We start from the raw sequence: 24,547 nt of genomic DNA on the forward strand, positions 1-24,547 counted from the left end.
GTTTTTCTTAAATGGGATTTACACATTATTCATACTTTTTCTTTTACGAATATTAATTTATTTTCTTACTAAGTTTGAAACTAGTTAAGAATAAACATCACTATTTCAATCCGGATCTAACCAGGTTCTATTGAGAATGTCCCCTTCCCGATACGTTAATAATTATTGCCAGTCATACAAGTTGCAAAATATGGATTATATGGATTTCAAATATGGTTGAGATGCATTAGGAATTAATTAAACTACTCTATTCTTTGATTAATGAAAAAAAAAATTAGACCCAAAGGTTCCACCTTCTTAGGCAGATTAACTGTATTTGGATTGGTTGATTTTTTAGTTTTGACCAATTATCTATAATCAAGGGGTTTTCCCAAGGTCAATTGTATTTTAGTTCCCAAACAAATAATTAGTCATTTTCAGTCCATTGTTTTTTGGCTTTTTGAGACTTGATTAAGACTATAGGTAAAATTTGTTGGCATTAAGTCTTGTTGATAAAAAGAATTAAAAAAAAATTGTCAAACCTATTTAACATGTTGCAAGTTGCAACAATATTTATTTATTCTTTGTAAATAAATAAGAAAGAACAGAAGTCCTTCGTTGCTCTTTTTTCCTCTTTATATTGAATTGTTCTTTATTGAACTTGAAAAAAGCTAGCAAAAGAGAGTGGTTTCGTGCATTGACTTGAAGGCTAAAAGTGATTATTTTCGAGTTTTTTCCTACATCAAATTTAAAATTCTTTTGTGCAAATTAAAAGTCAAAAAAATCTCTTGGTAATAGTTATTTCAGTTCAATATCAATATAATAGTATTTTTTCTAACAAATACGTTAAAATCGATTTGATCTTGTTAAAGTAGAAAGTGCATACACACTTATCACATACATCACCGAAAAACTTCATGGCCAAGCAGGCATTATCGTGATCATTTTGTCTAAAAGCATAAAGGAACGAAGTATAATATTTTATCTAAAAACATAAAGGTTCGATATGATTCTAATTATCTCTGATCATTTTATCTAATCATAGATGAAAATAAGTTATTATACTTGGATCCTTCTAAAGGAAATCATTAAATTATTTCGCGCATCAAATTGTCAATATTAAAATAGCAAAATAATTCCAGCATTCCCTGTTTTTGTGCGGGGGTGGGGCAAAAGTCTGAACAGAACAATTTCTACTTGTATTTTTTCAAATGAAATAGGAGGAAGAAAGGATAGAGGGGAATCTCAAAAGAATGGCAACGAGTTTATTCTTTCTGAATGTAAAAGCCAAAAGGTCAGTTCATGAGCTACATTACCTCTTCGTGAAATGCAATATATGTGGTTGGAATATTTTTGTTTTTTGATAACCAACGCGTTTAATATTGCAAAGAAGGATTCGGAGTATAAACTTGAGGATAAAAAAATGGCCTGGAATTCAATGAGATGCTCTTCAAAGTTTAGCCTTTGGAAGAAAAGGAGATTCAAAGATGACAGGACAACTGATGAGAAATAAGAAAAGAATCCCACTACTAATTCATGTTGCTATTGCGTACATGTATATATGTAATACATATATATCAACCATTCTGTGAATATAAAGCAAAAAGAAGGCAATAGTCCAGAAGACAATATCTCTAGTTTCAATTCAATCACTCATGGCATCAGTTCAATGCAACAAGCCCACTGAGCAAAACATTAATCATGTTCAATCCTCCACCGTGTGCAACAAGACCAGCACTCCAACTAGCCAACTGGCTGTTAGCAACAAGACCAACACTCCGATTAGTCAAAAGGCTGTTTGCAACAAGACCAGCACTCCGACTAGCCAAAAAGCTGGGTCCAACAAGACTAGCACCCCGACAATCCAAAAGACAAATAATGAGAACCACTCTTTTGCTGACAAAATGAAAGAAATGACACACAAAATGTTTCACCGTGAACATCACACTCAACAGGGCCAGAAGGCACACACCCAAAAAGGACGTCAGTCTGTCTGTCATGCGTCCTGTGCAACTCATGGCACTCATGCTAACCATACCCAGCATTCTGCAAATCGTACTACAACTAATGGAAAGAAAAAGATGGAAGGCCACTGCATGCCTATGAGGAAGAACAAACAAGAAAAATACAAGTTCAGTGACAGCAGCAGCAGTAGCAGTGATGACAGTGATAATGAAAAGTGTGGAAAGAAGAAGGTATGATCCGCAATCTTTTACGAATCATTCAGAAGAAAATTGTGTTAATAGCCAGCAACCAGGAGGTCACGGGTTCAAGCCTTGGAAACAGCCTCTGGCAGAAATGCAAGGTAAGGCTGCGTACAATAGACCCTTGTGGTCAGGCCCTTCCCCGGACCCTGCGCATAGCGGGAGCCTTAGTGCACCGGGCTGCCCCTTTAGCCCTTTATCTTCATATAAGCCTAGTACGACACTTCACTTGCAGAAATGATCACGACTACAAAGTTTTTTTCTGAAGTAACATGTCTTGGAATTTATAAACAAATGATTTCCTACTTTTGAGCCCATAACCAGTGCACATCAAAACTTTTGTTAACTACAACCTAAAATTCTTGTTTTTGGTGTGAAGAACTAAGAGAGGAGTACTGCGGAAGATCAGCTACAAGGAGTGCAAGGATGAAAGCAACTTGAATAAGGCATATTTCATCAATATTTCTTATACCTAAATGGTGGAATGATGTGTCATGTCAGTAAGTGATTATCATTTTGATTATGCAATGAAAAAGTTCAATGTTGAATTTTAGTGATCAGAAGAAAGAAGATTTGTTCCATTAATAAACCAATATGGCCATATAATCGCATTACTCATTAGCATTACCTAAACCAAACAAAAAAGAATTGGGTGGTGAGAAAATACCTTATGAACGGGGTTGCACATATAATGGCCATACGTCTTGGCTATAACCAAAACCACAGACAAATTTTCAGAAACTACTTACAGGAACCTGCTATTTCTTTAAGTGAGTATATACCACATTTGTCATACAGAAGCTTGGACCATTGATGAAGATGAGCATGGAAGTAATGAAATTATAGAGAAATAGACAAAGAGGATACTCTTGAGGTGGACAAAAGAACTAGAGGCTAAAGCTTCAGATACTAATTACTAGTAATACTTCACAGGGAGCAACATTTTTGTGCAAACGGGACAAAATATTTTAAAAACACCACTTCCACCCCCTTCCCCCGCCTCCAAAAACAAAAAGGAAAAAGATCCTATACACTACAAGGAAGCATTCATGAACCATCTTTGTGCAAACGGGACAAAATATTTTAAACAATCACCCGTTTCTTACCGTTAAGTACTTCACCCCTCTTTCACATGATTAAAAACAAAAGTTGCAATAGCATGAACAGCAAGCTTTTCAGCTTCCTCTTGGGTGGACTCAGTCAACTGCAAGTGCTTTTTGCCAATTTTGAAGGAGTGATCACCACCGTCTATCACATATAATTCATTAACACACTTCATTTTCTTTCTTACAGCTTCCAGCTTCTTGAGTGGACAAAGCCCATCTTTGCTACCCTACATGAAAATAAGCCATAACATTTACACAAAATCTTGAGGATGAATAAGTTTACACTTAGCACCATCACCCTCTCCCAACTCCCAAGCAACTACATTTATGATATTATAGTAATGGTTGAGAAAACACGACTGATTGAGCTGTGAATAATATAACAAAGTTAGCTATACCTAGCAAATTGGCAATGAGTGCACAAAAGTAGTCAAAAGAAATCATAATGAAATGTACTTATGTATGCATATATGTCGATTCAAATGTATATCTCGGCCCCACATATACAAGTATGCATACAGCCTATCTGTAAGCAATTTAGATTTAGCTAATGTGTGTCCATTCATGTGCTTATTAATAAAAAATAATGCCCATCTTACAAATAAGCCTTCATAAGATGGATCTTTATGTCCATTTGATACGAATCCATTACAACAAAGTGCTTTTACCTGCACGAACATAACAGGTACATCAATTTGTAACAGCAACTCATCTCGTGTTGCACCATTCGCACCCTGAAAGATTTACTACTAGACTTATAAAGAGACTTTAAGAAAATGACTGTGTATATATTCAGTAAAAGATAACTATTAAAATGGTAAAAACAACTATAATAACAGTAAACTTCGCATGCATTTATATGCTGTAAATATTTTCACTGCAATATATATATACATGCCTAAACAGTTCCACCTTTATAACCAAATAAGTAATGAACATCATGATCATGAGCATCCAACTCGAAAACTAATGTGATTGCCTTGGTTCTTGATTTAGTTGTTCAGGTGTACCTGCACTTAGTTTATATGACGAGCATTCTAATCTTAATAGTCAATTTAGATCACTCAAGATGGACAGAAACAAAGCACTTGATTTTGGAATAATACTGAATGTAGCACATCACGTAAGGAACCTGTATATAAACATCAAATGCAAATAGATTCTTGAGAGCAACCAATTGTGCATCTATGAATTGCAGCGATGTGAAGTGTGTGTAAAGTACATTCCCAAAACAATTTGTAGCCTCTACGACCAAAAAATAGATGCAAGTATTCAAAAACTTCACATTGCAATAGATATCAAGAAAGATTAGAAAATAATTTCAAGAGCTAAAAATAGATAAATTAGCAATGAAGGAAATTAAGAGATTTTCGTCATATAATAACTTGGATTTATTAAAAGGTGACCGTTATTTTTCTCCAAATAACTTGGATTTATTAAAAGGTGACCGTTATTTTTCTCCAAATAACTTGGATTTATTAAAAGGTGACCGTTATTTTTCTCCAAATTCTAAATAGTAATGGACTTTTTGACTTGTGGAAAAGATATTAATGAAAAATTGTAGAACAGCTCCTTAGTTCCAAATAGAGGGCATAAGAATCCAGCTTTTAAAAACTAGAAGGAAAAAAAGATATTTGAGTAGGTGTTTACGACACAAACCAACTGGTGTCCAACTGTCATCCCTGTGAGGATGCAAAAACAAGCTAAAATTTGAATCCAGCTTACTAGCTTGTGAAAAAAAGAGATGCCAGTTTTTATAAGCTTTAAAAAATCTTTTGGTTGTAAGCTAAGAGTAAAAATTCAATCCAGCATGGGAAACATACAAAAATACATGAAGTGATGGTGGGATTATATTTTCAGAAAGTAAGAAGCATCATTTTCCGCCAGCACTGGTTACTCGAATTATGTGGAGGCAATCTTCCAAAAGGCACCATCATATGAACATCAGCAAAATAAATGTTGGAGGTAGAATCTCAATTGACTAAGCTTTAAAAAGATTAGACATAAATCTTCCAAATAAATCATCATAACTAATCCAGCTTTGGGGGAAAAGGTAAAATTAAGAAGTAAATAAAACAAAGGTGTACATTTTACATGCATCAAAACTGAGCAATAGGAATTAGAGCTGTAATACAGATGGGTAAGAAAGACAGGAGTATTATCAGGACACTAGATAACCTTTAATGGGTAACCCAAGCAAACAATAGCTGAAGCACCGATGTCATCAACAGCTACCATGCAGCTAACCCTACAACAAAAGAGGACATTTGTTGCATGTATTAATATGGAATTAAATGTCATTACCTTACACTTCATCAATTCTCTGGAGCACCAAGGCAATAAAATGCATTAGATCAGGCAATGCACCCATATAAGCATGGATATGTGGAATATTAAAAAATTTATATATTTAGAACCTTTCTGCATAATATCTAAAAGAAATAATCCAAACACTGAAATCAGAACGTAGTAGAGCATCCAGCAAACACAATTTGAGCAGTAACTCATAATAAAAGATAAGATATCTACACATAAGCTACTTGTAAAACTGCTACAGATATCAGAATGAACACATACTGAAGTACATCTGTCAAAAGAGGTCTAGAAAGTAAGGACCTGGACATCCTTTCTGACTTATATCCTGATACATAATTTGTGCTAGAAACTCAACTCAACATGAATTACCCCTTTTCTTATTCACAGAGGTTAGAATTAAGTTGTCTGGATGACATCAACTGATTTCAAATAAAAGGGGAGAAGTTCCAGATTGGAAAAACTATGGTTATAAAATAAAATAACACTTATAGTTGGTACTTTACTGAGAGAAAGGTTCAAATATTAATGGTGATACATGGTGTTCTGAACGCATGCAATGTCTATCACCTTGAACCCATTGACTTCCCTGCCAAGATAAGCGGATGCCCAGGGTATTTAGCAGCTACCTCTTTGACAATATTAGAGTGAAAATCAACCAATTTTTCTGCCTTGGGGGGAGCCCTCCTCTTTCCACTAGACATGTCTGCCATAATCCATAGAATTTCAGCAAGAAAATATGTGCTATATATTTCTCAGAAGAAAGTATTTGCTACTTATGTGTGTGGTTAAAGTGACCCATAAATCTTACATGGGTAGTCAAAGGTCACAACTTCAGCAGCCTTCAGTGACTTGGTCAACAAATCCTTCCATCTTCACAAAGCTGGGATAAGTTAGCACAGAAGCTTTATGCTACTTATAAAGCATGTAGAAAAACTCTAATTTTGAAAAGGCCATTTACAAGTAACTAACATGCTTTCTTGAAATGTCTGGCATGCATGGAAGAAAATACCATACAAAATCATATAACTCGGCTAATAGAGTAGTATAGTTTGGTGATATTTTTGTGTTACAAATAACAACAATGTCAATTTGTTGATTGAAGCAAATGATATGGAGTAAAAGCCAGAAAAATTGTGAGGCAAAAGATGTCATCCCTCCATAAGTGACAAAAGTCATTTTACTCTTCCATAATATTTGTTTTCCTTTTGTAGTAATCAATTTCCGTTACACTTAACACACCTTAAATCCCAAATCAGCTCATTAGTTTTAGGAATCCACTCTATGTCTATATCCATAATTAAAAACCTTTTTTCAGCTATATATCAGTCTATCACAACCCTCCTCCTTTACCTAAACTTAGAACCTGATACGTTTAACTCAGGTAGGCAGAACTTAGCTACAGAGGTGGATTCAGATACCTGATTACAGATTCATGTGAACCCAAACTTTGATTGTGAACTCGGTTATCATTATAATATTAATTTGACATTGTTGTAGGAACCTACAAAATTCAAATTTTAGATTCGCCTCTACTTAGCTATGTACAAAAAGTGTATCACATATTATACAATCAAAAAGCCATATAACACTCAATTATTAAAGCATGAAACTAAAACTGAAACTGCATATAATGGAGATGACCTGATCATCCAATCAGAGGTGGAAGGAGCACCAGCACCATGAGAAAATACCACTACTGGTGACTTTTTTTTGGAACTTCCGTTCACCTCTACTTCTTTTTCTTCTTTCTGAACTGTACGTCTTCGCTTTGAAGCTCTTTGGGTCGACATTAGTACCGATGCCGGTGGATACAACGCCGGAGGAATTCGATTTGAGCTACCGGAAAAGTAATGCCCAAACTGTAATTTTTGACGCCTAATTTTGCTGATATTGATTTTCGCGCCAATTTTGGGGGGAAGTCAGCAAAACGGTAGAAATATGGGCTGGGCGAAAAGAAGATCAAGGAAATAGGCCCATGGGCTAGGATTTATTTTGGGGGTCTTCACATAAAGAGCCGATAAAATTCATTATTTTTTTTTTTATTTTTTTATAAGCTGATTATACATATATTGTGCATAATTAAATTTTAAATAATTTGGTGAGTGACAATTTAGGTTAATTCTTCTTTGTTTGCTAGAAGCTCGAAGACTTTCAAATAATTGTTTGAGGTGAAAACACATAAATCACAATTACATAATATAATTCATAAATCACATTTTCTAAGAGTGTTTTATAGATAGTATTTTTTTTAATACTTTTGTGAATGTGTTTTATCAATGCATTTAGAATGTAATTCACAAACTGTTTTTTCCAAATGGGATTTACACATCATTCATATTTTTTCTCTTACAAACATTAAATTACTTTTTAAATTTACCGTCTAAGCTCGAAACTAATTAAGAATATACTAATTCACTATTCCAATCTGGATCCAGCCAGATCTATTGATCATATCCCCTTCCCGATACATTAATAACTATTGTTAATCATACAAGTTGCAAAATATAGGCTATATGGATTACAAATATGGTTGAGATGCATTAGGAATTAATTAAACTACTTCATTCTTTGATTAATGAAAAAATTAGTTCCACCTTCTAAGGCAGATTAACTGTATTTGGATTGGTTGACTTTTGAGTGTTGACCTACTATATATAATCAAGGGATTCTCCCAAGGTCAATTGTATTTTAATTCCCAATTCCCAAACAAATAATTAGTCATTTTCAGTCCATTGTTTTTTGGCTTTTTGAGACTTGATTAAGACTAATTAAATTATGTTGGCATTACGTCTTGTTGATAATGCAAAGAATAAAAAAAATAAATTGTCAAACCTATTTAACATGTTGCAAGTTGTAACAATATTTATTTATTCTTTGTAAATAAATAAGAAAGAACAAAAGTCCCTCGTTGCTCTTTTTTCCTCTTTATATTGAATTGTTCTTTATTGAACTTGAAAAATGCTAGTAAAAAAGAGTGGCTTCGCACATTGACTTGAAGTCTAAAAATGATCATTTGCGAGTTTTTTTCTATAGCAAATTAAAAATCCTTTTGCGCAAATTAAAAGTCAAAAAAATTTCTTGGTAATAATTATTTCAGTTCAATATCAATATAATATTATTTTTTCTAACAAATACGTCAAAATAGATTTGATCTTGTTAAAATAGAAAGTGCGTACACACGCATCACATACATGTCCACAAATTTCATGGCCAAGGGGTCGGCATTATTGTGATCATTTTATCTAAAAACATAATGGTTAGATATGATACATTTTTATTTATTTACTTAATAATATCTTTAAAACATTCAAAAGGAAGAAACAAGTAACGTGTTTTTTTTCCCTGAATTTTCTCTCTATTTTGCTCCCTTATTAACACGAACCCACAATCTTAAAGTTAACAATAAAGAATATTTACCATTCGAACAACCTGTTGGGTTTAATTGATAGGTTAAATGGGAAATAGAGGGAAAAGAAGTGGGGGCGGGGGGAAAAATGATTTGTTCTCTCTTGCTTTATGAAATAAGCATTTGTCCCACATAGGTGGTGGAAAGAAAAAGTCTCCTACTTAAAAGTAGAAGTACTCATTCATGTTGCTAAAGGGTCAAGAAGTGGTCTCCCCTCGCGCCGTCGTCGTTGTTGTTCGCTCGGCAACGGCAATTAATATGATTGATAATTTTTTTGGACCAAATTTCCTTTAATTTTGGTGAGTAAATCATTCTATCCTGGGAGGAAAGATTTCAAAACCTTAGGTACACTGAAGGGAATAATTTTCTTAAGGACACACTGTGCATTCAGTGGGCTCGATTTCTTTTTCTTACATAATTTTTCAGACACTGTTCGTACTTTCAGTTTCTGTTCAGGTTCTGTCTTTTATTTCAAAATTATTATTATTGTTTCATCATTTGTTTTCAATACAGTTTACTAACACAACCTTCGTAACAAGTAACATGTGAAAGGTAAAAAGGACGAGGAGGAACACCACAAATACAATAATGTCATGAAGGTTAGCAAGTTGCACGTTAACGTTTGTCAAAAAATGGAAATATTGCAGGTAAAAATGTTGTCCTTCAATATAACCTTAACTAGATAAAAAAAATTAAAAAAAGTGCTCACAAGAATTCCATGGTGTCCCTATTGCTACTGTTACACACAACTTATTACACTCTCTGACTTGCCAATATCCATGTTTGTTCACCACATTTGTATGTTGTGGACTACAGCTCAAAGTGTTGTGTATGTGACTGTTTATCTATCCACCAGGACCACAAAGTTTTGTTTTTTTTCAAGAAAGAAATCATTGTAGCTAGCTCTCATAAAAAAACATTGGTTTTATTTTTAAAAATCTTCATATTAAGGTTTCGAGTAGGATGGTGGTTGGTCGTCTTCCTTATCTCTTTCGGTTCGTGGCAAGAATAATTCGTCTAGCATCAACATAAATTGATCAGAGATAATTAGAATCCTAGTCGTTATTTTTTCTCTTATAATAATCATCCAAATAAAAAAAATCCTATCACGACTCACGAGATGGATTAGGAAAGAGAGCATTGATCATAGCTAATTCCATGTATGTCACTAGAAACTTTTAGTTTTTTAATCAGAGTAGAGGGTGTGAGAGAGTAGAGTAAAAATATAATCGCGACTTATCAATGAAATTTGATTATCTCAAAAGCATCTCTAAATTACAATTAATATTATATTCATGAGTACTAATTCGTATTAATCAACGAAAACTCATCATCATCATTAGAGTATATGAGTAACATTAATAAAGAATTTACTTACATTATTAGCTCATAATATGAAGCACTAATAAAACATATCACCCCAACCTCATCCCACCCCACCCCAAACATCACCACCACATCTATTGTCTTTTCTCTTCTCATTTTTTTTGTTGGGGGTGGGGAAATTTTTAAATCTATATATTAAATTGCTCAATAATAATAATAACCATCCAAGCCATTATGCAAGCTCTTGATTTTTCTCCACAACCCTCACTTCTTTTGCAGATCTAAGCACATTGGCCTGTAATCATAAAATAATATGTGTCATTTATTAATTAACACTTTGAGGAAATTAAATTAAGAGATTAATTAATTAATTAATTAACCTGATCCTCAGTGATTTCAACAGCAAATCCATCAACAATAACCAAAGACAATCTCTTTATATAGCTGCCTGGCTCAAAGGTATTTGCTAACAACTCATCATGTTTCTTGCTTATGTACACATCCAGTTCATAGCTTTCCTTCTTTTTTCTATCATTATACAAAATGTAAAAACCAAGAACTAATACAAACTAACTTTTAACTTAGAGACGGATTCAAAATTTATACCGAACAGATTGAAGGTTCGAAGTTCTTTGAAATTGTGAGGTAAAAACTTACTATCTATAAGGAGTTCAATATCGATTATCTATACATAAATAAAAATATACTCTTGTGATTTTCAAGCAAAAGGGGTTCGATTGAAATGACTTTCAACACTTTAGGTCTGCTTCTAACTTCACTTGGGAAATTACGTACTGAATATGTTATTGTATTTTTTTCAAAAAAAAATTAAAAAAATACTGACCTTTTGGATCGAAGACGCTCGTATTCAGGATCGTAGTTCATAAAAACAAAGTAAAGTTCACTCTCTCCATTTGCCATTTTCTCCTTTTTCGTTTTTCTTCTTATTTTTTTTCAAATGTGAACTTAGAAATAATCAAGCCCAACAGAGGTGCTATTTATACATACAAAGTCAAATATATATATATATATATATATATATATTCACACAAATAATAAAAGGTGTTTGGGGGATTGGGTTGGGGGGGGGGAGCGGATTATTGCTCAGATATTAATCTTGGTATACTATATATCTTCATTTATCAATTTACGTTTTATACATAGAGTCTTATTGACCAATCCTGCGCATAGCGGGAGTTTTATTGTACCAGACTGCCCTTTTATATATAGTCCTATTGACATTAATTATTTCACCAATATAAGTCACTTTTGTTTAAATGTAATAGTATAGGGTCGGCATAACATTTCACACGACTTTATCAATTTAACTTGATCAGATAATCATTATTAGTCGTCTATAGAGATCTAGAATTCGATATTTGATTGTATATGTTTGTTGGTAAAGACTTTGTATAAATGTATGATTCTTAAAAATAACTTATAAAAATACTCTCTCTTTACTAACCATCATGTAATTAAGTGCTAAAGATAATGCTAAAATAATGTGAATTTGCATGATCGTGCTTAAGGAAACTTCTTGATTCCTTGGGTTCTGCTAAAAGAATCTTAAACTACTACTAACCACACGCTTTGGAAGATTAAGTCAACACTATAACAAAATATATTTAAAAAATGTAAAGTAAACTACTAGGATTAGTCAAAATGTACGTTACATTAATTAATTAACAAATTAAATCATAGAGTAGCTTGTTGTTAGTAATATAAAATCCTAATTAATAAGCCTAATCACCTATATTTTTTATTTATTAAAAGGCAATTAAGAAGCTGTATAATGTGTAACAATTGGTCCAAGTGTCTTCAATTTCGTGGCTAAATGAGATCGATTAAATCATATATTAATTGCTGCATGCACTCGAGCTTGAAAATGAACTCTATACAACTTTGTAAGTAGAGTACTTCAATGATCTAAGTTCAATTAATTCTTGATGAATAATTAATAAATTTTGTGTTTACGCTAGCTATATCATAGTACTAACTTATTATATGCGATTAAGATAAAAATACATAGCATTAATTAACTAGTACAATATAATAATATAAGAATGTGTTCGAATTGATGTAAACATAGAGTTAATACAATCTCAAATACAACAAAAATAGTCTATCGCAAGCTATAAGATTTAAAATAAATTTCAATTTATGTAAAATAGTATCTAGTTATCAAGAAAATTTAACATATAAACTCTTCTGCAGCGTAATATTTTGGCGAATGAATACCAATTGTTTCCACTAGGACACGAGAGTACATAGTTCTGTCCCTGTTCATTATGCTTACTCACATTCATTATTTATATCGAATTGATCAATTTAACATTAGTAGATAAAAAAAGAAGTCATGAAAATACATCTCACTTTTTCATTAAGCGAGAAATATGTATAAACATCATAAAATCTAATTTAAGGATTCATGATGCAGCTGTTCGGAGCTTACGACTTGCCAGTATTTAGTAAAATGGCCCGCCTCAAATTCTTGTTTTTATAAATATCGAGTATGAATAAATTTTTACCAAGTATTTTGAGGAAGGATAGTCATAAAAGCACACGTGTAAGATCTGACATGTATCAGTACTCATCAAGTGGTTCTCTTGAATCTACACTGCTTTTGTGATAGAAAAATTAGGAAGAATCAAAGAACAAAAAAAAAGACTTTGATTGTCTATAAGATGCCCTCTGTTGTGTGTAAGAACCACACGTGAGGCTACTCTATATTTCTGTCCCTTCTAAGATCCCTTTATTATGGGGCAAAAATTGCTCCTCTTTACCACAATTTCTCAATCAGATTTAACTACGATCAGATATCGAAAATAACTTATCTGCCTTGTAAAAATATGAATAAGATCTATGTATATTTTATTATTGTTATTGTATTTAGGTAGAAAACACAGGAAAAAAAACATAGGCAATGATCATTAGTTATGAACTAGTATTGATCAATTTTAATTTGTCTTCATTTCAATTAGAAGTTTATGTTATTAGATACTTAGTTACATTTTAATCAATGTGGTTTTGTATCAACACTTGTTACACTTTAAAAGTTTGAGTTTTAGATCGTATTACATTACATTTTGATCAATGTAGTTTTGCCTCAATACTAGGTACACTAGAATAGAGAGAAAAAGTCACAATTATAAGCCTAGATTCCAATTGTTTTTTTAGTAATAAGATGTTCAAGTAAAAACCACACATCAAGATTCAAATTTGAATTGATTCTTTGTTTTTTAGTGAGAGACCGTTATGTTCACACCTTAAGTCCAGTAATATAATTCAAAAGAGAACAAGATATCTCAACAAATACAAGGATCAAAAGTTAATAGTAAAAATATTATTTAAATAACCCATGACAAGAATTTCTTGAGGTTGGCTGGATATATAGACTGACAATTGATAGAAAATGTTGAGCAAATGTTACGAGCTTTTTTTCATGATGTATGTTTCAAAGCATACCTTATCCCAACATGCTTGGGAATAAGACATTGTTATATGCTTCAAAGCATACACGGCGGAAACATTCTCTTAACATCAGAACACCTATATACATGTATATATCTTTTACATTAATTTGAGTAATTTTTCGCCCTCAATACATCTCCTAGGTAAATTACTATTTGTTTCATTGTAGGCCTAGACTCTAGATCACTATCTATGCATTTCATAGCTATGTTTAATAAATTGTAAACTTGTTTTCTTTCTTTTCCTTGTACAAAAAACTCAAACTCCCCATTTCCCATCTCTTCTTTCTTCATCCCTTGCCTTCCTAATATATCCAACAAAATGATCCCAAAATTATACACGTCAGTTTTTTGGCTTAACAATTCACAATAAGCATATTGATCATCAAGAGGGGGTGGATTTTTTTGCCAGGTATCAGAAAACTCTGTCCTCTCAGCTAATTGCGCGAAGCCATAGTCAGAAAGACATGCACTAAAATCCATGTTGATCATGACATTAGATGCCTTGACATTGCCATGGACATTAAGTTGTATGTCCTTTTGATCTTTTGGGGGATATTGAGAGTGAATGAATGCAATGCCATTAGCGATGCATGCAATTATTTTTAAACGTTGTTTCCATTCTAGTGCCGTTTGACCTAGATCCCTTGCTCCTGCAAGAAAAAATCGATGTATATAAGTTAAATTCAGAATTTTAAAAAGAAAAACGTGTCATGTACTAGCACGTAGTGATTAGAGATGTCTAATTATTGGATAGTCATCCAAACTAATTTTAATATGTTTCAATCCATATTTTAAGTGATTATAATTTCTTTTAAAAAAATGAGATTATAAATACACAAATAACCTAATTATAATAATAAATCTAAGTGAATTTAACTTCTATACATTGATAATGATTAAAAAATGCACTATCGAGTCACATAAAAGATAACTACATGTAATTTATAATAAGTACGATTAGTAACTTGAAAAATAAGAGGACATCATTTTTTTATTGTTTTTTTTTTCATCCGGTGTTTGGAACTCTACCCTCCATCCGAGTCCACACCAAAATTTATGATTTAAAAATTCGAAATTTTTGATTAAGAACGAAGAATGAGATTGAAAACTCACCTGCAAGTAAATCAGCAAGACTACCCATGGGATAGTAATCACAAACAACAAATTTGATCCTCTTTGAGTATAAATAAGCTGTGATTGGAACAAGTTGTTTGCAATCTCTACTAACCCTAGCAAACTTCTCAATTCTTCTCCCAAATTCATTCTTTTTTATAACCACTTTTCTAAATCTTTTTAAAGCACAAATTTTCCCTTTTAAAAGCACAATTTTTTCAGTCATCCCTAAATGACTCTCTCCCATGACTCCACCTGATGCCCTCAACACTTCTTTTAGTGTCAATCTTGGCTCACAAGGATGAGCGACTGATTTACCTGTTGAGATATAATATAATTAAATAAATAAATAGAAAAATTGATAGCTCGAATTTTTAGATAAGATGTCTATGTAATTTAATATGAGAAAATATTTCTACCATCAAGTCAACATTACATGTTATAGCAAGTAAGCTTTATTTTCAAGATTAAAAATCACAAATTGTAATGAGGTTTATCGGTCGATATCCTTTAGGTGACTTGATAATGTAAAAGAAATTACACTAACGATATAAAATAAAATTTCGAGTGTGTTTGGTTTGACGAAAAATATTTTCTGTGAAAAATGATTTCCAAAAAATAAGTGATTTTTTACTTATTTTCTATTGGTTGGCAAGTTGTAAGCGAAAAAATATATATCAATCCCCCAAAACATTCATATACAATCTAGGTAGACAGTATGGAGTGGGGGTGGGGATGGGGTGCGGAAGCCGGGTAGGGGATAGAGGTGTGGTGCAAGAGGGAGTTGGGGGTAGAGGGTGGGGTGGTGCAAAGGGGGGTGGAGGTATGTGCGGGATTGGGTGTGTTGGAGGACAAAGAAGAGTGAAATGTCACTTATATAAAATATATTTTTCCTACTTTCATTCGGGAAGTCGTTTATTTTCCTCGAGAAAGTGTTTCTAAAATTTTAACCAAATAAACACGGAAAAATTAAAGAAAATGTTTTCCTCCATATACCGTACCATGGTTACGATTAGGATCATTATTTTCATCGAAAAATACAAGAGGAACATCTTGTTTGAATCCTATAATGAACTCCTCATACTCATAGATTGACATTGATCTGCAACTATTTTCTTCATGATCATTGAAGTTCCTTCTAATTTGGTGTTTAGTGACAAAAGCTCTTGATAACATCTTTAATTTTAATTATGTTAGAAAAAAACTTGTGTGTTTAAGAAAACTTTCAGAAAGAGTATCCTTGGAGAGAATTTATTGTGTTTTTGGGTGTTGTCTCATTGGTTATAACATCATAGAATACATCGACTTCCAAGTTGTAGAAAAATGGTTTTATATAGTATTTAATTAGGATTAATTGATAAGGTTTAAGAAGATAGTGAGTTGGGATCCTTGTTTTTCACCACAAATTTTATTGGTTAGGAATTAAATATCTTGATTTGCTTATGCATTAAATTCATAGCACAAAATTGCACGTTTTGCTCTTCAAATGAACTAGTCTTCAATTTTTATTCTTTAGCAATCGACCTTATGCCTAATGGGACATAAGTTATTTAGAAATTGAGTCATGCCCGAACATAGATCGTGAGATATTATGATGCGAAAAAATAATATATATATATATATATATATATATATATATATATATATATGGATGAATATTTGAGACCAATAAGACGGACAATGAAAAGGAGATGATACGTCACCTACTTCATAAAAAAAAAACTACTTCAATTTCAAGACAATATTGATTCCCGTTTTGTTCTTATTTTGTGCTAAACTGCGTCATTAGCACATTTATAGAATAATGTTACATATTTATACTAAGGTTTTTTATTTTGCTTTTAGTTCAATTTACCTTACCCAATGACAAATAGCAAGATTTAAGGATTGACGATCAAACAGTAGATATAAAATCGCGGTAAAAACTTATCTGTACTTAGTAGTTACTATTTAGATCAAATATATCGATATGCAATAAAGTCCCACATTGATCACTTAAAAGAAAAGAGGCTACATATAATGTGTTAAGAAACCTTTTAATAATGTGAAACTTTTTGGAAAACTGTGTCAGCTTGACGTTAAGAATGTCTTAGATTGTCATCTTAGCCCAACAACTGATACTAACCCATATGGTTTGTCGAAAAGCTCGGTTTAGTACTTTTTCCTGTAGCTTGGAGACAAAAGAAGAAGCTAGCATGTCGGCTTCGTGATCACAAATACTCGGACAATATGGTTGTCACTTAGTGAATCTCCAGATAAGCCCATGAGGTTATCGGTCTTATGAAACTTTAGTTTGAAGGGAAGATTATTAGGTCTATGAACAAAGCTCCGTGTATTGGTAGCTGAAAAGAAAGCTACATATAAAGTGTCGAGATATTCTTAATAAAGTGAATAATATTACACCATATTGAAGTGTGTTTAGCCCAAAAAATCTAATAGATATATGATGTGTTCGCACATAGACTTCTCTTACCAGCACAAGTATCGAATAACTTTGTCCAGCACTTCCTTGGCAGGAGGTCAGATTGGAGACCAATTCAAAACTTTCCAACAACCCAATGGTTACTATTTCACTCTACACATAAATATTGTTGGATTCAAAATATCACTATGTTTTATCCCTCTTTTTACCTCTCCTTTCCCCATATTCACTGTCCACCTTCCAAAAGAAAATAGAGCAAAAGCAACCTCTTAATCCTCCTCTATATATATACATAATATCTTTCTTTTTTCTTCAGAGAAATAGACTTAGTTCTATTAAACCAAATTTACACAATGGACAAACTCTCCATTGCCATTTTCTTCCTTTTTTTCACCTTCTCATTTGCTCGCACACCCTTAACGCAACAAGAAAACGATATCACTAACATCAAACTTCCAGAATCCGATGTCACCCCCACCACATACCAGTTTGACAAAGAAACTCAACATGTTCAAGAGAATCAAGATCACCTTCCTGAACCTAGGGACAAAAAGATTAAGGCATTACCTTTGACGTTTGTCCGGCTTCATCCAATCAACCGCCACTTTCGGGCCAGATCTAGGCATCCTTCACGATTATGCGACCACCACCATTTCCACCATGCACACAACCTGAAGCCAAGAACAGAGTCAACACACCTTGATGATCAGATCCCTTATGGTAATGATATGACACCTTCTGATGATGATAACGATGACTTTGACCATGTATTTCCTGGAGGCCTGTATCAAGTTCCAGAGGAGTGGATGAGCTTCCTCCACCACAACAACGAAGATGATGATGATGATGAAGAAGAACAGAAGATGTCGAAGTTCATAATCAAGCGGAACAAACATGATACGTTTGGAAAAATGAAACTGAAGGGACGTTTATATGACCCCTTTGATGAGGAGGAGGACAAGGATGAGGATGGTAAGATTTCAGCAATGCAGCATGAAGATCATCATAGCTTTGATAAGAAGAAAATGAAGAAGCATTTGCACCATCACCGTGAAGAAGAGGAGCAAGAAGCTGTAGAAGGGAATGAGGCACATAAAGAGGAAAATAAGACGGGTGGTTTCGTTAGGCACATTCGCAAGTTCTTGGATAACTACTTCGATTAAAGCAGTTCTGCTAATGTGCTCCATGTTTTTGCTTTAGTATTTTGTATTAGCATATGTATTTGTAGAATTGCTCTTTTGGGTTGAGGCCTGGAGATAACCTCTCCGGTAGAAATACAAGAAGAAGGTTGTGTACCATATACGCCCACCCTCTACTTACCCTGCTCTAGCAGGGGATCGGAGCACTTTGTGCATAGGATAAACCTTTAGCTTGTTGTGATGTGTGTTTTAGTAGTTTGTAAACAAACTTGCATCCATGAGAGATGTAGTAGGAAAATACGTATACAATATGATTGTGTACAGAGTTGCAATACAATTTTACTTAGAACTAGAACAAAATTCTTCGTTTCATTACTACAAGATACTCAGAAGTACGTAGAGCATGCACCAGTTTGTTGGCTGCTGGTGAGTTCTGCGCAAGGCGAAGGGCTGACTTGAATTGCAGCACCGCTAACATCTGAGCATTTCCAAATGGAATTTCGCGGTCCGGGGTTACCATGAAGGTGGATATTGGAGAGACAAATCCCAGAGAAAGGGGAATTTTTCAGACCACGAATCAAACCAGCCTGCAAAACCTTTACACCCCAAACATCCTTAATCTTAATACCCTTAACAATTGGAAGAGCATTCGGATTGAAATTTTCATCTGGATGATCCCCAACATCACCTGCAATCTTAATCCCCGTACGTGTATTTTCCATGTAGACATTTGAGACCGTAATGTTTCTGATCATCCCTCCTCGGCCAATGTTTGTCTTAATGTGAATTCCAACTCCCATATTGAAAAGATTTATATGCTCAGCTAAAACGTCCACTACACCACCAGAGGTTTCACTTCCAACTGCAATTCCAGCAAATGGAGATGATCCAGTTATCCTTCGGATGGTTATGCCATGACTAGGGCGACCATAAGCAATTCCAAATTGATCCCAGCCACTCTTTACGGCTACTAGGTCATCCCCTACTGAAATATAGGAATCTTCAATGCAGACATTGGAGCTTGAGTCTGCAATAATAAACAAACATGTTAATGAATTAATTGTAAATAAAGAAAAACTGCCACAGATTTCTTAGCTTTTCAGTTTTCTAACATCTACAGGACCCTCCACACTTGGCAACTCAATTAGTTCACCTCCAAGAACAGAAATATGGGAAGTGGAAACCAAACTTCTAACAGAAAGTATTTAACTTCTTTATGGAAGGCCAATGGATAAATCCTTTTAGCAGTCCTTTGTTATCAAACAGAAGCGATGCTAATGAAGCTTATCTCATACACTCCAAGGAAGCATCAAATTCACATCCAAAAAAAAAAAAAAGACGAAGACTATCTCAACTCTGAACAGTTCAAGGATTTCTGCCAAAAAGTTTGCACTAAATAATTAACCATTGAAGGGGAGCCTTGGAGTAACTGGTAAAGTTGCTGCCATGTGACCAGGAGGTCACGGGTTCAAGCCTTGGAAACAGCCTCTGGCAGAAATGCAAGGCAAGGCTGCGTACAATAGACCCTTGTGGTCAGGCCCTTCCCCGGACCCCGCGCATAGCGGGAGCTTTAGTGCACCGGGCTGCCCTTTTTTAAATAATTAACCATGAGTTACTATAACGAAGTGCACCAATGAAAGGGGACTCGGAACACTTGAGGAAGAGAAACTTAATGACAAAAAAGTACTAGCTTTGATATACACAAAAAAGAAAATCTAACTTCCTAACATAAATAAAAAGGTTCAGTGAATGAAGCAAAAGTTCAGCCCCTTTAGGATAGTTGATTTCAGAATACTGCTTCACTTTACCTGGATCAATTCCATCAGTATTTGGTGAATCAGCTGGAGCCAATATGGTGACATATCGAATAACAACATTGCTGCCAGATGAACAAATAAACAAATTAGACTAGACTGCAATAGACTAGCTACATGCTTGCAGCATTTTTTCAGATTTTTTGACACGGAAAAATACAAAATTATGCAAAACTTATACCTGCAATAAACAGGGTGGATATTCCAAAAGGGGGAGTTCTTAAAAATGACATTAGAAATGATTATGCCTCTGGAGTTCATTAGTTCAATGAGATGAGGTCGTGTAAACTGAAGAGTTCTTTGCCTCCACATATTCCACCAAACATCACCCTGGCCATCAATAGTACCATTCTCACCTGATAAATCAATAATACTTCAGTTGAACCACATTATACCAGGCCTTGAATGTCATTATAATATACTTAGGAGGTTCTTACTTGCCACAAATTGTACCCAAAAATGTACTACAGAATTGTAAAAGAATATAATAATGAATCTTTACCAGTAATAATCACATCATGGAGCCCGTCTCCATGGAGTAAGCTCATATACCTTGCACCAGGTCGCTCTCTTCCTCTCCCATATGAAGGCAATGGATCAACTAACGGCCATTGACTGGGATCCTAAATTGTAATTCATTGCCAGGATTAGAGAGACAATTGGACGACACAAAGTAGGAGAACAATAAGTGGTCTTAACTTTGAACCAAAATATGTGATCTCATAGTTCATTTGTAATACATGAATTCCCAAAAGGATTTGTTAAAATAGAAACATCATATCTTTGAGTTGGCACACGATTGTGACTTCTACAACGATGTATACATCTAAATTCACTCTTCCAGCACCCACTATCAAACTACCTCTCCTATAAGGAGGGTAAGATAGGGATTGGTATAAAGCATACTAAGGTGGATGCATAAACTGTTGAAGTCTGCAGCAATGGAAAGACTGAATCTAGCTAAAGATAGTAGATCTGAATTAAGGCTCTAATCATTTGAAACTGAAGGTTTAAATTAAGGTCCAACAATACAACCGAAATCACCAGCATAATGTTTTCTTTTTCTTCCATGGCAAGTGGCACTATTTTTGATTTATCATAGAAGATTATGTGATGACCATGCGGAGTCAGACGATCAAGAAGTGGCTATCTAGTTATCTTGCTGAAAAGTAGCTCAGTGTTTTACATTCTTATGTTTTTCTCTGTGAAATGTAAAGTCTTGTTTGATTAACTGCAGTACTGTTCAGAGATCACTTAACAGTTACAAGCATGTAACAGAAAAATAATATAAAGAGACAAAGATCAAATTGGATTTCATTATTTTAATCTTTTATTTGTTTTTGTCTGATGAAGACCATTAAATAGTTAAATAAACCCCATGGTTGTCCACCATCCCTGATATTTTAAGTACCCTCACATGGATCAGATCCCTTTATCTAAAGGCCCGCCTATTACTTAATGCATTAACTCCTAGCGTCCATACTCCATACCTAAATAATTGCTAATTTAAATAGACTCACTTTAACCTACTCCAATTACACGTCTTGCTTGATATATTGAACATTGTGCTATACATCACACCATTCAAAAAGAAAAAAACGTGTAAGCACGTGAACCTGAAATCTAGGTCGAGAAATTTATACACTCACCATTATCATACTTAGAAAAAGGTCTTAAACCACACTTGAAAATTTTCATTTAATTCTCGCATTCGTGGCTGAAATGAGTCAAATGATAGCCAAAAGAACAAAGTTCAAAGCAAATAATTCCTTCTAAATGCAACTATTCTAATGTTATAAAGTACAAATATGGAGAATTAAGAATACGAGAGCTGAAAAGCAGAAATAGAGGCAATGTTGGAAATATACCTGAGTGGCTTTGATAACGGCACCACGGGCCAAATAAAGAGTCATTCGACTAGTAAGATCAAATGGACCAGTCAAATATACACCAGCAGGTATGTAAAGCAAAGTTCCACCCCTCCTCTTCAAATGTTGAATTCTAAAAATTGCTTCTTTAAACGCTTTTGTATTCAATGTCCGTCCATCTCCTACACCTCCAAAGTCCAATATTGATATCTTATCATTTCGATATTGCATTGGTACTATCCCCGAGCATGTCTCCCACTCCGCCACCACCGACCAGTTCATCAGAGGCAATGTGATGATAATGCATAAGAATACTGACACAACCCACCGATTCATTGTCTTTGGGGTTGAAGGAAACTGGGGAAAAAAAACAAGCTTTAAGTGTGAATATTATGCAACAACAACAAACCCAACGATATGCAGCCTTACTCCTGCCTTGTGAAGATAAAAAGTTTGTTTCACATAGACTCTCGACTCAAATAAAGCATATCTAAAAAGAATCTAAAAAAGATAACAGTAGTAACAACAAATAATACGATAATAACTGAAGAAAAGGAAATTGCTAATACTATGCAAGATTAATCAAACGTGAGAAAAAAAGAACTTGATTTATTATCACAAAAACTATCTGCATCTCAATTCTATATTAGCTAGGGTTATTGGCAATAACTACAAGAATCTTCAATACCCATTAGTTTGATAAGGACCCAATTTCATTCGAGTACTCAACTACATGAACTAATGCAAGATTAACCAAAAGGGTAAGCCAAAAATCCTTTCTTTTTTTCTTTTTTGTTGCTAAGAGTGAAGATTATACAAGATTAATCAAAAGGGTAAGCAAAAAATCCTTTCTTTTTTCTTTTTTGTTGTTGTTAAGAGTGAAGAAGGAAAAACCACTAAAATAAGCAAAAATGCAGTAAAAATAACAAAGAGAAAACTCCAAATACACAGATTTAGTTCAATCTCCATGAAAACCCAGATGAAAGTTGAGAAATTTTAAAATGTCAAGGCAGAAAGAAGCAGAAACTAACAAAAAATGCAGTTGAAATTCCAAAAAGATAACTCCAAATATACACAGATCTTGTTATATGCATGAAATTCCCAATTTAAAGTATACGATTTAGCAGAAAAATAACAAAATGAGTATAAAAAAAAAGAAGTTGAAACTGGGTACCTGGAGAATGGAGAAAGGCAAAGGTGTAATTTGTCTACAAGTAATTGTCTTTTGTTTGTTGTATTTAAGAAGAAGAAAGAAGGAAGAGAGAAGAAGAGTTAAGAAAATTTATGAGCAAATTACAGATAAAAAAAAACAGGGGACCGGAAGTTGAAAACAGAGCCACCGTCATTAGCTGCTTATACTAAGAGCCCGTTTGGACATAATTTCATTCAAATCATTGATTTAAAATCAAATAAACTCAAACTTGAACTTTAAATTAAAGTTGAAAGAGTAGTCCGACAATGTATCCTGAAACCTACGACGTCTAGTTAAGAATAAAAAAATATATCCAATACGATGTCTACTTAAAAATAAAAAGGTATTTACCATTTCATTAAAATGTTCGACAACATATGCTGGCGGCACCCACAAAAATTTGCTTACATATAGGCCTATTTTATTTTATTATAATATACATGGTAATTTACACAAATTGTCACAATTAAAAACAGTTCACGTGTGTAGATAGCAGCAATAAATAAAATTAAAAGAAAGAGTCATAACTGCAATATTGGTAGCAGCTGGAATACCCATGTGCCCTGGCTTTGTCTACATTTAACACAATCCAGCTCACTTTATGCTAATATGGACTCCACCAATCTTCTCATTTTTTTTTGGCTCTTTTTATATTATCTCACCTCAATATGAGTCGCGAAATTAAAAATTTTAATTTATGAATTTTATACCAAATTATTTATAAATTAAATTCAGAAATTAAAAGTTCAATATAGTACTACTAATAATTAAAAGCATAGATCCACAGCTTAACATAAAAGCTTTAGCTACTAGAAGATATTGCTGACATGAAGAATAAAGCTCCACATCCTCCCCACTAAAAATCACTACAATTCTCTACTTCAAAAGTTCTTTGAGTCTTACCATACTTGATGCTTTTATTTTTGAAAAAATTACTTGATTGAGTGTTTTTTAAAAATTAATTACTGATTTTAGCGATATTTTTTATTTATTATCATTCATAGCAATACATAGCAATACTATGATAAATCTATATTTGTATTAAAAGTGAATTATGCATACAATATAAATGTATTATAAGTGTTTTAAAATATATATTATGTTTGTGTAGTAAAAACTAACATAATATATTATAAGTCTATTAAAGTATGCGATAAATGTATTATCCATCTATAAAACTTGTATTATA

At 33.5% G+C, this 24,547-nt stretch overlaps 5 protein-coding genes across 7 annotated transcripts; 1 reads left to right on the forward strand and 4 right to left on the reverse strand.

Annotated features, from left to right (window-relative positions):
* Positions 1–1,557: 1,557 nt before the first annotated feature.
* On the forward strand, positions 1,558–2,734 carry LOC129890150 (uncharacterized). Its single transcript, XM_055965693.1, has 2 exons — positions 1,558–2,174; positions 2,563–2,734. Exons 1-2 carry the CDS (start codon positions 1,635–1,637, stop codon positions 2,566–2,568), a joined length of 546 nt encoding a protein of 181 aa, XP_055821668.1. The 5' UTR covers positions 1,558–1,634; the 3' UTR covers positions 2,569–2,734.
* Positions 2,735–2,820: 86 nt separating this feature from the next.
* On the reverse strand, positions 2,821–7,528 carry LOC129890148 (uncharacterized). Its single transcript, XM_055965691.1, has 6 exons — positions 7,247–7,528; positions 6,414–6,475; positions 6,173–6,308; positions 5,468–5,537; positions 3,958–4,023; positions 2,821–3,516 (listed from the first exon to the last, which is right to left on the reverse strand). The coding sequence occupies exons 1-6, from the start codon at positions 7,393–7,395 to the stop codon at positions 3,301–3,303; spliced, it is 699 nt and encodes a 232-aa protein (XP_055821666.1). The 5' UTR covers positions 7,396–7,528; the 3' UTR covers positions 2,821–3,300.
* Positions 7,529–10,350: 2,822 nt separating this feature from the next.
* On the reverse strand, positions 10,351–11,322 carry LOC129888605 (subtilisin-like protease SBT2.5). Its single transcript, XM_055963555.1, has 3 exons — positions 11,182–11,322; positions 10,718–10,865; positions 10,351–10,632 (listed from the first exon to the last, which is right to left on the reverse strand). Exons 1-3 carry the CDS (start codon positions 11,256–11,258, stop codon positions 10,570–10,572), a joined length of 288 nt encoding a protein of 95 aa, XP_055819530.1. The 5' UTR covers positions 11,259–11,322; the 3' UTR covers positions 10,351–10,569.
* Positions 11,323–13,912: 2,590 nt separating this feature from the next.
* On the reverse strand, positions 13,913–16,099 carry LOC129890808 (probable inactive receptor kinase At5g58300). Its single transcript, XM_055966285.1, has 3 exons — positions 15,925–16,099; positions 14,924–15,241; positions 13,913–14,460 (listed from the first exon to the last, which is right to left on the reverse strand). The coding sequence occupies exons 1-3, from the start codon at positions 16,097–16,099 to the stop codon at positions 13,913–13,915; spliced, it is 1,041 nt and encodes a 346-aa protein (XP_055822260.1).
* Positions 16,100–18,774: 2,675 nt separating this feature from the next.
* LOC129890152 (probable polygalacturonase) lies at positions 18,775–23,761 on the reverse strand. Of its 3 annotated transcripts, none has more exons than XM_055965697.1 (6): positions 23,710–23,761; positions 22,167–22,523; positions 20,801–20,921; positions 20,480–20,654; positions 20,293–20,363; positions 18,775–19,511 (listed from the first exon to the last, which is right to left on the reverse strand). In XM_055965697.1, the coding sequence occupies exons 1-6, from the start codon at positions 23,710–23,712 to the stop codon at positions 18,871–18,873; spliced, it is 1,368 nt and encodes a 455-aa protein (XP_055821672.1). In that variant the 5' UTR covers positions 23,713–23,761; the 3' UTR covers positions 18,775–18,870. The 3 variants fall into 3 exon arrangements, with proteins under 3 accessions (XP_055821672.1, XP_055821673.1, XP_055821671.1); XM_055965698.1 differs by lacking the exon at positions 23,710–23,761 and adding an exon at positions 23,341–23,586; XM_055965696.1 differs by lacking the exon at positions 23,710–23,761 and adding an exon at positions 23,198–23,263.
* Positions 23,762–24,547: the final 786 nt, after the last annotated feature.

Source organism: Solanum dulcamara, chromosome 5 (genome assembly GCF_947179165.1).
Source record: "Solanum dulcamara chromosome 5, daSolDulc1.2, whole genome shotgun sequence".
In the NCBI taxonomy this organism is placed as follows: domain Eukaryota; kingdom Viridiplantae; phylum Streptophyta; class Magnoliopsida; order Solanales; family Solanaceae; genus Solanum; species Solanum dulcamara.

Excerpts from the sequence above, each read along its gene's own strand:
- LOC129890150 (XM_055965693.1), top strand. The coding sequence starts at position 1,635 with ATGGCATCAGTTCAATGCAACAAGCCCACTGAGCAAAACATTAATCAT.
- LOC129890148 (XM_055965691.1), bottom strand. The coding sequence starts at position 7,395 with ATGTCGACCCAAAGAGCTTCAAAGCGAAGACGTACAGTTCAGAAAGAA. Across the intron at positions 6,476-7,246 it reads ACCTCTGATTGGATGATCAG|ATGGAAGGATTTGTTGACCA; the intron begins GTCATCTCCATT and ends AGCTTTGTGAAG. Across the intron at positions 4,024-5,467 it reads GCTTGGGTTACCCATTAAAG|GGTGCGAATGGTGCAACACG; the intron begins GTTATCTAGTGT and ends TAAATCTTTCAG.
- LOC129888605 (XM_055963555.1), bottom strand. The coding sequence starts at position 11,258 with ATGGCAAATGGAGAGAGTGAACTTTACTTTGTTTTTATGAACTACGAT. Across the intron at positions 10,866-11,181 it reads GAGCGTCTTCGATCCAAAAG|AAAAAAGAAGGAAAGCTATG; the intron begins GTCAGTATTTTT and ends GTATAATGATAG. Across the intron at positions 10,633-10,717 it reads TTGAAATCACTGAGGATCAG|GCCAATGTGCTTAGATCTGC; the intron begins GTTAATTAATTA and ends TTATGATTACAG.
- LOC129890808 (XM_055966285.1), bottom strand. The coding sequence starts at position 16,099 with ATGTTATCAAGAGCTTTTGTCACTAAACACCAAATTAGAAGGAACTTC. Across the intron at positions 15,242-15,924 it reads TGATCCTAATCGTAACCATG|GTAAATCAGTCGCTCATCCT; the intron begins GTACGGTATATG and ends ATATCTCAACAG. Across the intron at positions 14,461-14,923 it reads TCTTGCTGATTTACTTGCAG|GAGCAAGGGATCTAGGTCAA; the intron begins GTGAGTTTTCAA and ends TTTTTCTTGCAG.
- LOC129890152 (XM_055965696.1), bottom strand. The coding sequence starts at position 23,260 with ATGCATATAACAAGATCTGTGTATATTTGGAGTTATCTTTTTGGAATT. Across the intron at positions 22,524-23,197 it reads GAATTTCAACTGCATTTTTT|TTTCCTTCAACCCCAAAGAC; the intron begins GTTAGTTTCTGC and ends TTTTTTCCCCAG. Across the intron at positions 19,512-20,292 it reads TACTGATGGAATTGATCCAG|ACTCAAGCTCCAATGTCTGC; the intron begins GTAAAGTGAAGC and ends TTATTATTGCAG.